Here is a 13,450-nt window from a genome sequence, read left to right as displayed (position 1 = left end):
ACAAAACAGATTTTATAAGCAGGTTGTATGTTTACCGATATATTAGTATGTTAACACCTTCTAGAAGAGGCAGAAGGTGGTTTTGTATTCTGTTTTTTAAAATGTGGTTTTATTGTATAATAGTGCCAAGATCAGTGGGATGATTTTTATTGCCTGTTTGCTATCGGGAAATTTATTTTCAGAAAAATAAGCTACCAGTTCATACTTAACTGGATAACTTTGTAAAGAAATCTGTGGCTATCCAGAAATAAATGTCAGTAGGTTAAGCAAAATGATTAATTAATAGTTATGTTTTTATTACACTTATTTGCTTAATTTTAGGTTATGTTTATTACTAATATGGTTCTTTTTTATTTTTGTGGGTTCAGTTGTGTGGCACTGACAGTCTTTGTATAGTTGATGTATATCGTACATATATTTCTTCTTTATAGGACTGGGAATACACTTCATCTCTTTTAAGTGATTATGCAGATTTCTAGTTAAATCTTTGCTTTTGTGAGTTATAGTTGGACATATCTGTCACTTGGTTGGAGCCTAGTCCTTGGACAGAATCACAGGTTCTGATGATAACAATGCCCATATAGGAAAGTACACTCAAAGCAGGGTCATCTTGTGTTTTTTCTTTCATTTGCTTATTACTAGACAACAGGAAGTCACTCATGTCTTTGAAGGCAGTGTGGTACATTAGCAGATTTTCTCAGCTTTTCATTTAACCTGGCCACATCCATTATTGAGGGGAATTTTTCTCTGTTTGTTTTTTATATATTGTTTCCCTGTGATTTCATATAGTTAAAAATAGTTATAAGAATGGCTTTTTAGAGGAAACTACTATGATAAACTCTGTGAATATAATAAATGATGGAGTTCTTCTCCAGAGAGGAGAATTTTTTCCCCTCATTGGTCAGGATAACAGTTAAATATTTTAAAGAGGCTCAGATAAACAGAATCCTGTCTTGTCTTCTCTTGACCTATAGGGAGCTGAGCGGAAAATCAGAGATGAAGAACGAAAACAAAGCAAAAGAAAAGGCAAGTGTACTGACCCCAGCTCCCAGCTGAACGCCTGTAAGTAGAAATGTGTCCACCGAGCACTTCACACCTTTCCATCCAGAGTGGTGACTTGATGTTCAAGCAGCAGATATGATAGTGGATATCTTTTACGACTCTGAAGTGATAGCGTTGCTTCCTTTACCAGATAGAAAAACGGATGAGCGGCCAAACTAAGTAAATTTCTTGGAGAACTACAGGAAGGATTCTTGAGTGTTTTCCAGAGTTCAGGCTATTTTGGCTGTTAGTTCTAGTTCAGGATGCTGGTTCCAGTCCTGAAAAATAACACACATTCCACCGGAATAGCTGATGATAATTGGGACTTGTCTCGATTTTTAAGAATAACAACACCCTTGAGATTTCAGGATGTCTTAGTTCCAGATGAGCGTAGTTTTCTTATGTATAGTTTTCTAACATTTGCAGAATCTGTAGGGCTTCTGTTTGGACATTTCACCAGGGAAAACTTTTTTCATTTTCTTTTTTTTTTAATGTGACCAATATTCATATTCACAAAATCCTGTATCTCACAGCTAGAAGGAAGAAAAACGCTGCTCTGTGCCAGTAGGGTTTCATCTGCAGTACGTGGGCTGCTCGCCTCTGTTCTTTGCACGGTTTGTCTGGCTCAGCAGACGTTTGCCCTGCAGCACATTTGTCAGGGTTCTGCTGGCGTCAGAGTGCAGCCCAGTGTCACTTCAGAGAGCAGCTAACTGACCGGGAAAGCTCCTCACCGAGTACTGCAGGGCCGGGTGACGGGCGAGGATGGCGTCCATAATTCAGTAGACTAAACATTTTTGAGATGGGCGTGCTCATCTGACCTCACTGAGGTTAAGTTCTGAAGTTGAAAGTGTAAAGTAAGGGTGTACGTTCTGAAGTGGAAGAGCACACTGCTGCTAGAATGTACATTACTTCATGAGGGTTCCTAAGGTGGAATTACTTGTAAATTATGTTTATATAGTTATAAGTTTTAGCCTTTCAGACAGAAACTAAACATGCTTTGTCTCTGTTCCAGATCTTCTGTGTGTGTATGTCTGTGTGTGTGTAAGGATACATTTTTCTCTTCTGATTTTGATAAGATGTTCAGTTGATTTTAGTATAAATACAAACAACATATTCCTTCATGTAAGCTGATTTTCCTCTTAGTTCAGGCAACATGACCTGTATCTTATATAGTGCTACAGTTTAAGTTTCTTAAACATTGAAGACAACGCCCTGTGGCCTGCCTCTAGTCTGTGTGTATAAGCATTGACTGTGGTGTCCTGTTTTTTCCCTCAGTTTCTGATGTGAAAGTGCCACTGCTTCCCTCTCACAAACGAATGGATATCACGGTGTTCAGGCCCTTGATTGATCTTGACACCCAGCCTGTCCTCTTCATTCCTGATGTGCACTTTGCCAGCCTTCAGCGGGGAGCTCACGTAGGTAACCAGGATCCCATGGTGGCTGCAGGAAAGTAAGACTCCACCCAAAGAAGTCTTGGCATTGTTCATGGTAAACAGAAGCCAACATTTCGGGAGGTGTGACCAGTGTTACGGGTCAGCTCCCTGGAATATTCAGTTGGGGAGACATGATGTCCTTGAGTAAAGTGTGTTTAAGCATTATTGATTTGGAAACGCGGTAGCAAACCTGTCAACTTAATTCTGTTTGTATTTATTTATTTATATCTTAGCTCATTTAAAAGATGCTAAAATAGTAACATAATTTGGAGTTTGAGACTATAATCATGCGGATTTAACTTATATGGGTCTGGGCAGGGGGGTAAAGCCAGAGGAATACCTAGGGTGGGTAGCCTTAATGGCATAAAGAACATTTGAAGGCTCTTTTCATGGTTTCAGTTACTGAATCATCATTGGCACATGTATAGCTATGTCTTGACAATTGATGCGAAGTTTAACAAATAGTCACATCCTGCTTTGAGCAAATGCATAGTAGAGATAGGAACCTGAATAGAGTAGAGCATGCTTTCCATGCTGAGCTCAAATAAATATCAAAAAGGTGGTCTGCCATGGACTTCATAGACAGATTTGTTACAGACTAATGATTTTCAGAGTTCTTGTGGGGAGCCATTGCCAGTGTATTCAGATTCTAATGAGAAGCTTTGGAGTGAGCAGGAGTCGGCAAACTTTTTCTGTAAAGGGTCAAATAGTAAATATTTTAGGCTTTTTGGGTCATGTGGTCTCTGTTGTGACTGCTCAGCTGTGCCGTTGTAGGGCCAAAACAGCCATACACAATATACCAATGAATCAGTGTGGCTATCTGCCAGTAAATACTTTATTTATATAACAGGCATTGGGCCAGACTTGGCCCACCAGCCATAGTTTGCCAACCCCTGATTTAGATGAGTTCAAGATATCTCTAAGAATCTAGTTATTGAAAAATAAGAGTAGGGCTGGCCCCGTGGCTTAGTGGTTAAGTGCGCGTGCTCTGCTACTGGCAGCCCGGGTTCGGATCCCGGGCACACACCAACGCGCCGGTTCTCCGGCCACGCTGAGGCCGCGTCCCATGTACAGCAACTAGAAGGATGTGCAACTATGACATACAACTATGTACTGGGGCTTTGGGGGAAAAATAAATAAATAAATAAAATTAGGGGAAAAAAAAGAAAAATAAGGGTAGAGGATTTTGTGTTAGATGGGTCAAATTCAAAATTATTTTCATTTTAGGAATAACTCATTTGTGGTCCAAAATATTTTGAGCATATAGTTGAAAAGCAATCTACTTTTTTGGTCTTAGGTCCTTCCCATTGCCTCAGAAGAATTGGAGGGTGAAGGGTAAGATTTATGTTTTGTTTTGTTTTAATTCTTTTTATTTTGAAACAATCTCAAACTTACAGAAAAATCACAAGCACGATGCAAAGAACTCATTTTTTCCTGAGCCATTTGAGATTAAGTTGCCAACCCAAATGACCCATCATTCCTAAATACTTTAGTGTGTATTTCCTACAAACGAGGATATTCTCCTGCGTAACAGTCAGGATATTTACACTGAGACGTTGGTACCAGCCAGTCCTCACACCCCATTCGATTTTTCCCAGTTGTTCCAATAATGTCCTTTATAGCTAACAAGGATCCAGTTCAGACTCACAGTGTATTTAGTGGTTGTGTCTCTTTAATCCATTCAGTCTGGAACAGTCTGTCTCTCCGTGACTTTTCCTGACCTAACACTTTTGAAGGTTACAAACCAGTTGTTTTGTTGAAGGTGCTTCAGTTTGGATCTGTCCGTTGTTTTCTCGTGATCAGATTCAGGGTATGTGTCTTGGCGGGAGTATCATAGACGTAACCTGCCGGGTGGCACACTTCCCGTTCACCGCATTGCTCATGGTATTCCTTCTGATCACTTGATTAAGGTGCATCTGCCCGGCCTCTCCACCACATGGTTGCTGTTTCTCCTTTTGTATGAAGTGTTTTGTGGGGAGGTGCTTTGTTGTTGTTAGTGCCATCCAGCAGATTCCGACTCCTGGCCACTCTGTGGGCAGCTGGGCAGAACCCTGCCCGGTCTTTCTGCGCCATCCTCTCACCTTCCGGCGCCCTATCAGGCAATGCTCCACTGCTATTCACAGGGTTTTCATGGCCGATTTTTTTGGAAGTGTGTGGCCAGGTCCTTCTTCCTAGTCTGCCTTAGTCTGGAAGCTCGGCAGAAATCTGTCCACCATGGGTGACCCTGCTGGTATTTGAAATACCAGTGGCAGAGCTTTCAGCGTCATAGCACACGCAGCTGCCACAGTATGACACAGACAGACAGGTGGTGTCGTTCCCTGACTGGGAAACAAACCCAGTGAGAGTGCTGAATCTTAACCACTAGACCACCAGGGCTGGCTAAGGTGTTGTATAGCTTTCTAAATATCTCATTCCTTGTCAGACTGTCAATTTATTCATTTACGTATGTCGGCATGGACTCATAGTTTCCAATTTTATTCAATAAGTTGTAATCCGTTACTGTCATTTACTTTGTTCAAATTATCCCAGAGTGGTCAGTGGAGTCCTTCAAGCTTGCTCCTGGGTCCCTTTGACATGACCCTGCTGCCTCCGAATTCCTTGAGCACTTCCTCACCTTCAGGCACAATGTGTTCCAGGCACTTGTGTTTTCCCTCCTCCAGCCCTAGAATCAGCCCCTTCTCCAGGAAGCCCTGGTTCCTTGTGGTGGAGAATGTGTTTTGGAATCCAGATGAGGCCCCTGGGTGTGCTCACTGCTCATATGCTCACTGAGGTGGTGCTGCTCCCCCTGCGTGGGCCCTAACTGCCCACACTGGCAGCCCTCCTGCTCAGCGCTCTACCACATTGAGCGGCAGGCCCCTTATTTGGGCCGTCATAGCTCCCTGTTCCCACCATGTTGCCTGCAGGGCCTCCTCTCTGAAGGCCAGTCCTCCACTGCCTCTAACCCTTCGTGTGCTCAGACATATCCTACAGGGGCTTTCACTGGAGGCCTGGCCTGTGCTAGGAGCTGAGACAGACTGAGCATTTTAAGGCCCAGCCCTTCTTCTTGAGGTGATCATTCTGCTCAAAACCAAGCACCTGCTCGTTCATCTTCAGCTATTTTACTGTTTGCTTGCTCACCCACCTGAACCTCATCACGTGTAACACCCCATAACTTGTGCCTCTGACAGCCGGTCACTCTCATCTTTTCAGGTCTTTCTTCAAACACGCCTGTATCCATTTTCTCCTTTTTATTTCCACCAACGCTACTGTACATTTGAAAGGATTAAGTACGTATTAACCCTTTAATATGCTGTGATTCTGCCCAAAGTCCTCCAACTGGTTCTTCTGCTTGTGGGTCGTGAGTCCCCTCCAGTCTCTGCCATACGCTTGGATTACAGCATTCTCATCTCAAAAACTTTCAAAGATTCCCTAATAGCTGCCACATAAAATCTAAAATTTCTTGGACTGGAATGATCAAGATATTCCATAGTAAAGCCCAACCTGCTCTTCTAGATTTATCTTCCTGTGGAACATTCTGCTGCAGCCAGGCTGGCTTTGCATTTTCCTGCCCAGACTGTCTCCCTTTTTGACATGCCCTCTCCTCTGTTGCCACCTTCACATATATCTCAGATCCTATCTCCTCCATCAAGTGTTTCCTGAAAGGCAGCTTGATCTAGTGTAAGGGCGATGGAGGGTGTCTGGCAGGTGGCCTGAGTGCAGCCCCAGCTATGCCGTGAAACAGCACGAGCCCTGACTCAGTGTCTTTCCTTGGGCCTCATATTTTCATCCACAAAATAAGGAAGCTGGACCAGATAAAGAACGAAGGTCATTTCAAATCTGTAATTCGGTGATATGCCCTAAAACTCTTTCTGTTTCTGCAAGTGATTAAGGTTGAAGACACTAATGGCGTGCTTTTGATTGCCCGCAGATCTAACCTGAAAAGGGGGCCGTACGGCTCGGAAGATGATTTTGCGATTCCACCTCCTGCTAAGCTGACCCGGGTAGAAGAACCAACGCGAGGTGTGTTGGTTACATTTTCTAGTGGAGTTTTAAATTAGAAGTGAGTTCTGAATCTGTCAAAAGCATCAATTGCTCAGACAAATCTTGTCCAGTTTGACTTCCTTGAGTATTCTTCCATCAGACCAACTCCTGGTTGGAGCCTGGACGTACACAGAGTTAAAAGAAGCCAAAAGCTGTGTTCCTCGAGACGGATTTAGTGTTGGTTCATGTTCGCTGTCCTTGATGTGGATGTCTCTTATATTAACCAGTACCTGGATCTGTTTTCTTATTTTGCTCATATGAATGAATTGCATCCTTTTTTTCCTTTTTCACCTCCTTATTTCTGATTGGGGATTAGTGCTGCTCTATGTGCGGAAGGAGTCGGAAGAAGTCTTTGATGCCCTGATGCTCAAGACTCCATCTTTGAAAGGCTTGATGGAAGCTGTAAGTAGCATGAGCTTTGTAATCTTCTTTAAAAAGTGAAAACAAACTTACATAGAATTCCATTGGCACAAATTTTACCAGACCCTCCAGATTCCTTTGTGCTAAAATCCCTGAAGCCTTTCCTGAGCCCCAGCACTGTGTCTGAGCCTGTGGCACAGCCTACATTTGCTGCTGCCTCCTGGGGTCCTCAGCTGTTTGCAGGGCCGTCTCCACTCAGTCTCACGCCACTGCGCCCAGCACACTGGCGGGTAGGTTGTGGTCACTCAGGAATGTCTAGTCCGCTGAATTCAGTGAATTCGTGATGACCTGTGAAATAGTTTAACTTCTACATACTTGGTTAAAGAGAGATGCCATTTAACAAGCCGTTTAGAAGCTAACAAAAATTATTAAAAACTTCATGCGTGAAAGCAGTGGCTCCTCGGTCTGCCTTTAAAACTACTGATCCTGGGGGATGACTGAACTTGTGTCAAGACCTTACCCAAAGCATATTTCAGAAAATTTAGAGGTGTGACCAGTGATTGACCATAAATCCTTCCTACAGGATCTCAGCCAAGGCCAACCAGCAAACTGACCCCAGCCTCCCCTTGGGGACATCAGTGAGAGATGGCGTGAGGACGCCATGCTGACTCCCCATTTCGGCTTTGCTCCAGGCTAGAATTCAAGGAATCAGTGCTCTATCTTGATATTTATCAACCTTGGCCCCCTAAAAATCATAGGAATGTTTGAGCTCTAAGCGTGTGCATAACTGGGCTAGAAATATGTTTCTCCTGGCTCCCCCCAATAGCTGCATGTGTTGAATTCATTTAACAAATTATTTGTTAAGGGCCTGCCTTGTGCCAAGAGCTGTTCTAGGCACTAGAGTTACAAGAGTAAGTGACACAGTGCCAAATGGAGTTTAGGTTCTCATTAGGAAGGTAGAGACAATAAAATAAGCAAAGAAACTAGTATGTAATTTGCCACGTGCTGATAAATGCAGTGAAGAAAAATAAAGCCGGGGAGGAGACAGTGGACTCGCGGCATTGCTGAGGCTCTCAAGGCAGCTCCGAGTTCACAGGCATCTCTTAGCACTGTCCCTCCCCCTGCACCACGGCCAACACCACCATTAGCACCTCTTTCTGTTGTTTTTCTGCTTCCTGTGATTTCTCCTGGGTTCCTCTTTCTTACCTGTGTTCTGACAACCCTTCCTCATTTCTTAAGAATCATGCAGACCCTTGATTATGGAGAGAGAAGAGAGTGTGAAAAAGATTGAGACTCACTGTGCCAAATATAACTTGTTCACAGCTCATGAGGAATTCATTACAGTGTCTTAGATCTCTTGGGGCTGGGATTTCAAAAATATACAAAGTATTATTATCCAGTGATACAGAAAAGAAATGGACTTGTTTGTATGATGGGAGCTTGGATTTGGTTTGAAATGTGTGTTTTTGTTAGATTGAGAGCCATCTGAAGGTTGGTCTTCTGAGGCCCCGTTTCTCGGTGCTGCCTCGAGCTTTCCTCCTCAGGTAGAGGAGATGGTAACCCCAGTGTGGGTGTCGTCTGGGCAACAATTGCAAATAAAGCGTTTGATCTGGACTGAATCAGCTGCTGGTCCTTGGAGTTTCTCATCCTCTCAGATGGCCTCTGCACCCTGAAAGGAAAGCATCCAGAGTTTACGCCACGCTGATTTCACTGCACCGTGTGGACCGCTCATTGATCATAGAAAGGGGCCGGGGGGCTGGGGCTGAGGGCCACACCCCGTGGCTGTAGCCACGGTCGGCGGAGCCTTTGTGCTCTCCGGAGAGGCTCTGGGTAGACCTGGCAGAGGTGCGGTTCTCGGTTTGTGATCAGAGACTTGGATGTTTCTCCTGGACTAGGGGATATTTAATGTTTCTTTCCTTCCCATAATTCTGTATCTGAAATGAACTCCTGCTTTAGTTTAGGACACGCTTTAGTGCTCACAGCAGTCCTGTGGTGTGTGAGGTGAGAGTCTCACTTTACTGATGAGGGGAGGCTGAGGGTCAGAAAGAACACCTCCTGGTGGAAAGCGAATCAGAACTGCTTTGGTTTGGGTGTGTCTGACTCCAGAGCAGGGCTGTCACGTGCTTGATCAGATACCTGTGACTATGCATACGTATCGCTGTGGGTTTGCCAAGACTCACAGAGTAGGCACCTCATAGAGTGAGCCCAGTGTCAACTGTGGACTTCAGGTCACCGTGTTGCAACAGCGTTGGCTCATCACATGTAACAGACGCACCACACTAGTGCGAGATGTTAACGGTGGGGGACTGTGTGTGGTGGGGGAGGAGCAACTGTACTTTCTGCTCCGTTTTTCTAAAACTTAAAACTGCTCTATAAAGTATTAATTTAAAAAACTATGACCATATAATGCTCTTACGGACATCTGTAAACTAGGAGGAAATAACAAGCACCTGATTCCAGCTCCCTCCAAAGGTAGGAGACACCCCCTCCCCAGAGTATGGACTGGGTCTCATGTCTGTCTTTGCAGATGCATTTTTGAAAAACAAAGTGACTATACCACTATATTAACATATATTGTTTGTCTGTTAAAGCCATGAAAACAGCATTTTGTAATTATTTTTCTTTGCTCTTTTAGATCTCAGATAAATACGATGTTCCCCATGACAAGATTGGAAAAATATTCAAGAAATGTAAAAAAGGGTGAGTATTGACTGGTGTTCTTGGTGCCTCTAAATAACATTAACACTATATAACATTAATATTATTCACATGCATTTGTGCCCAGTCCAGAAACAGTTACAGAAACATTAGTGCTAGAATGTATTTTTTCTTAAATTAGCCACATAAAATTGATCTACTTTTTGAAGACATCTTGTGGGGTTTTTTTTTTTTTTTTTTTTTTGTGTGTGTGAGGAGATCAGCCCTGTGCTAACATCCGCCAATCCTCCTCTTTTTTTGCTGAGGAAGACGGCCCTGGGCTAACATCTGTGCCCATCTTCCTCCACTTTATATGGGACGCCGCCACAGCATGGCTTGCCAAGCAGTGCGTCGGTGCGCGCCCGGGATCCGAACGAGCGAACCCCGGGCCGCCGCAGCGGAGCGCGCACACTTAACCGCTTGCGCCATCGGGCCGGCCCCGACATCTTGTGGGTTTTTGTCAAGTAAGATTTTTATTTGCTCTTCTCATTCTTGGCAGCAGTGAATTGGCTGCACATTGCAGAGTGCGCTGTGACGTTTACTAAGGATGACTACGTCACTGCCCCTTTATTGTGCCCCCGTCATGGGTCCAGAACTGGGTCGGGCACTTCACCGTTGTTTAGTTCCCACGTTACCCTCTGAGATGGGTGTCACTCTTGCTACTTTGTAGATGAGGTGGCCGAGGCACAGAGAGCCTGCGAGTCTTGTACAAGATCAGGTAGCAGGTTAGTGCCAAGGCCAGGATTCAAGTTCAGTCTTGACTGGCTGCAGAGACTTTGCTCCTTCCACTCCGGCTGCCTGCCCTGGATTGTGTTTTCAATCATAGAACATTGCTTCTTTGTCTAGAAATTAGTATTTTTAGTTCTCTTTTACTTAAGTGTCTATGCTGTTTGGCATGAGTAAGCAGGGTATAACATAAGAATTTTTTGGCTTAATTCTAACGCAAATCCTAATTGGAATTTTCTAGATGGGCCTAGTGGGGAGGGTTGAACTTAGTAGTTGAACTAAACTTTGAGGGTAACTTGCCAGGGCAGATAATTTGTCAGGGAGCTGTGGCTTCAGATCATGTGGATTGTTTTATTGATACACTTTCTAAAGCTGGACCAAGTAGGTGTGCCTTCTGTCGACTTACTCGTTCATCGAGTGAGTACTGACATAACAACGTAAATAGGCTGTGTGTTTTGGTGTGACGTGCCCTGCACTGTTGTCAGTGCTTTACTCGCGTCCCTCATGAAGCCCACAACAATCTTACAAGACAAGCACTATTCTTATCCTCATTTCATTGGTGAGGAAGTCGTGGCTTAGGGAGGTTTAAGTAGTGTGCCTCACGTGTCACAGCTAGTAAGTGGCGCTAATTGTGAGATCTGGGTCTGACTGCAGAGCAGGTAGGAATGAGCGGCTCTGTCTTGCCTCTCCTCACCCAGGATTCTGGTGAACATGGATGACAACATTGTGAAGCATTACTCCAATGAAGACACCTTCCAGCTGCAGATTGAGGAAGCAGGGGCGTCGTACAAGCTCACCCTCACTGAGATCTGAGGGTCCTGGGCCACGAGTCCCAGCGCGTGAAAGGAAGGCGTTATGTGGGTCTTTTTGTTGGGCAAGCTTTGGGTGCACCAGCCAGCCGCTTTCCAAACATGGTGGATGTCAGTGGGAGGGATTCCTTTCGAGCTGGAGGTGGCACTGCATTTGGCGAGGAGATAGCATTGAGTATGTCGCATTGGCATTTTTCAGATGACAGAGAAATTCATATACCATTATGTTTGAAATTTCTGATATAAATACTTAGGATTAAAAGTGAAAACTTTGTTCCAAGATTTAATAGACTCTCTGGGGACCTTTAGGATATCTGCTACATTATTTATAAAAATATTGGGATGTCTGCCTTGTCTCTTCAATGTTGGTGGGCCGGCTCACTAGTGCAAGTCAGAAGGAGCAGTGGGCTTGGCTTTAAGGACCTTGTGCCCTTGTCTGAACTCAGTGAGACTCTGACTGCCTCAGGTCAGTGGGAGCGGCATCCAAGGAGGAAGGAGGAGCCCTTCTCCCTCAGCCTCTCATCCCCCTGTAAGTGTTTACTCAAATAGGGCATGTTACTGACATCTTCCTCCGCAACTTTCTTGAACATAGCGACTGCCTTTCTTGTGAAGAACTTACATGGGTTACAGTATGAATCAGTTAAGCTAAAGCTGCATTGTATATAAGTGCAATACATTTTGAAGGCCTGTGTCTGTAAATGTGTACATATATGTCTTATATAAATAGATAATATATAAATATGGTGTCTGTGTACATATAGTAAAGAGATGCGATAAGGTCTACGTTAAAGACTTTCCCTAGATGAGAGGTTAAATTATTTTTGATAACATCTCCCAAGTAGGTAGAGGACTGTGCTTAGTGGAGCCACTGAAATGCTCTCTGTTTTCCCAAACACAGCCATCATTCCATAGCATAGCAAACCTTCTCAAAGTACGGAGACTCTCTTTGCTCTTGAGAATGTCATTATTTAGACTTCTGCACTGTTTAACAAATGAAGTCAAGGGAAAACACTACTGTAACTCATGTCTGTTGTGTATGCTAGTGTCAGATGTTCCTAATGGAGTGAACAAACACAGTGATTACAACACACATTGTGACTATTTGTATCAGGTGACACAGTTCAAAGTAGAGCTCTTCCTAATCTTCCTGTTACAAGAAATTATTCTATTTTACCATGTTTCAGAGCCTTCAAGCTTTGATTATATTGTATGTTAACAGTTCTAGAAAGCATTCATGAATTTATGAGACTATATTACTATGGCAGGGGAACATTTTGTATACATATTTAAATATATAAAAATACTAAAAAGTGTAATTTTATAACAAATAAAATCACGGGTATCTTTAGGTTCAGGGAGCTAGAGTAGGTCATTGGTACAAGTAGGATTGGTAGTTACATTCTTATGTTAAAATACTCTAATGAAGTATGTGAAATAAATTGCTGGTTTTCTAAGATAAGAATATCATGGGAATGGGTAATAATAACAATATTTTATATTTTGTTTTATGAAATTGATTTTGTCTTGTTTTTAGTTGTATCATTGAAGATGTATTTTAAACCAAAAGGATTAAATTTTATATGTCTATTTCGTAACATGTCATTTCTTATTATTCAGTTTGACTTTGTCTTTTCATTAGTCAGTAAAGCAAAATTGAGATCTTAAAATAGTGGAGTTGAAGATCGCGAGCTAGTGTCTGTCCCGATTTCCCAGCATGTTTACTCAGGTCTCTTCAGCGTCATTTTTCCTTACAGGTGTCACTGTAATTGTTCAGTAAGGGAGCCCTGAATAATTTTTCAACTATTACCAAAATTTAACCACTAAAGCTGAAGGTAAATGCTTTCAGACCTAAAATCTTAGTGTTTTTAGTTTTTAAAAGCTTAACAGAAAATCTACCAATAATAATGTTTCAGTTCATCGGAATTTCTAAATCAAACAGCTGTCGTGAGCATATTCAGGTAATCCAGGGCCTAGCTGTGATAGACACTGAAATATACTTCTAATGAACACGTGATGCAATTAATGACGTAAACTCCCTGATCGATTTCCTGTGACATCTGTGCATTTTTCATTCTAATCCTTGGGACACAAGTCAAGAATCCTTAGGGGCAGACTAGGCTCCTGGGCACTCAGCGGTTCCAGAGCCCAGCTCAGCACGGGGAGCCTGTGGGGTGGGGCCCACACATCCTCTCCACAGGAGCCTGTCCTGGGGTCCACCTTCACCAAGGTTCCGGGGAGCTCCTTGGCTTCCCGTACACTCCCTGCCTTCCCACATTCTGCTGCATTTCTTTCTCCCTTTGTTACTTAGCTCTTACTTCTTCCTTGAAACTTGGCTTTCCCCTGGAGGCGAGGGGCTTCCCTGAG

At 43.4% G+C, this 13,450-nt stretch overlaps 1 protein-coding gene across 2 annotated transcripts in view; it reads left to right on the top strand.

The window, feature by feature from the left end:
• The window catches only part of GRHL1 (grainyhead like transcription factor 1), a 52,040-nt gene extending 39,367 nt beyond the window's left edge, over positions 1-12,673 (top strand). The window contains exons 10-16 of one of the 2 annotated variants that reach the window (XM_058551816.1): positions 975-1,026; positions 2,317-2,456; positions 3,772-3,809; positions 6,382-6,473; positions 6,811-6,896; positions 9,490-9,554; positions 10,976-12,673. In XM_058551816.1, coding sequence (XP_058407799.1) covers positions 975-1,026; positions 2,317-2,456; positions 3,772-3,809; positions 6,382-6,473; positions 6,811-6,896; positions 9,490-9,554; positions 10,976-11,090 — 588 coding nt within the window. In that variant the 3' untranslated portion in view covers positions 11,091-12,673. Of the gene's footprint in view, positions 1-974; positions 1,063-2,316; positions 2,457-3,771; positions 3,810-6,381; positions 6,474-6,810; positions 6,897-9,489; positions 9,555-10,975 lie in introns of both variants that reach the window. The other variant, XM_058551815.1, reaches the window with a different exon arrangement.
• The last annotated feature ends 777 nt before the right edge of the window (positions 12,674-13,450 follow it).

The sequence above is a fragment of the Diceros bicornis genome, chromosome 12 (genome assembly GCF_020826845.1).
Source record: "Diceros bicornis minor isolate mBicDic1 chromosome 12, mDicBic1.mat.cur, whole genome shotgun sequence".
Lineage (NCBI taxonomy): Eukaryota > Metazoa > Chordata > Mammalia > Perissodactyla > Rhinocerotidae > Diceros > Diceros bicornis.
Note: the sequence above shows the minus strand (reverse complement) of the source record. Positions and strands in the feature narration are given on the sequence as shown.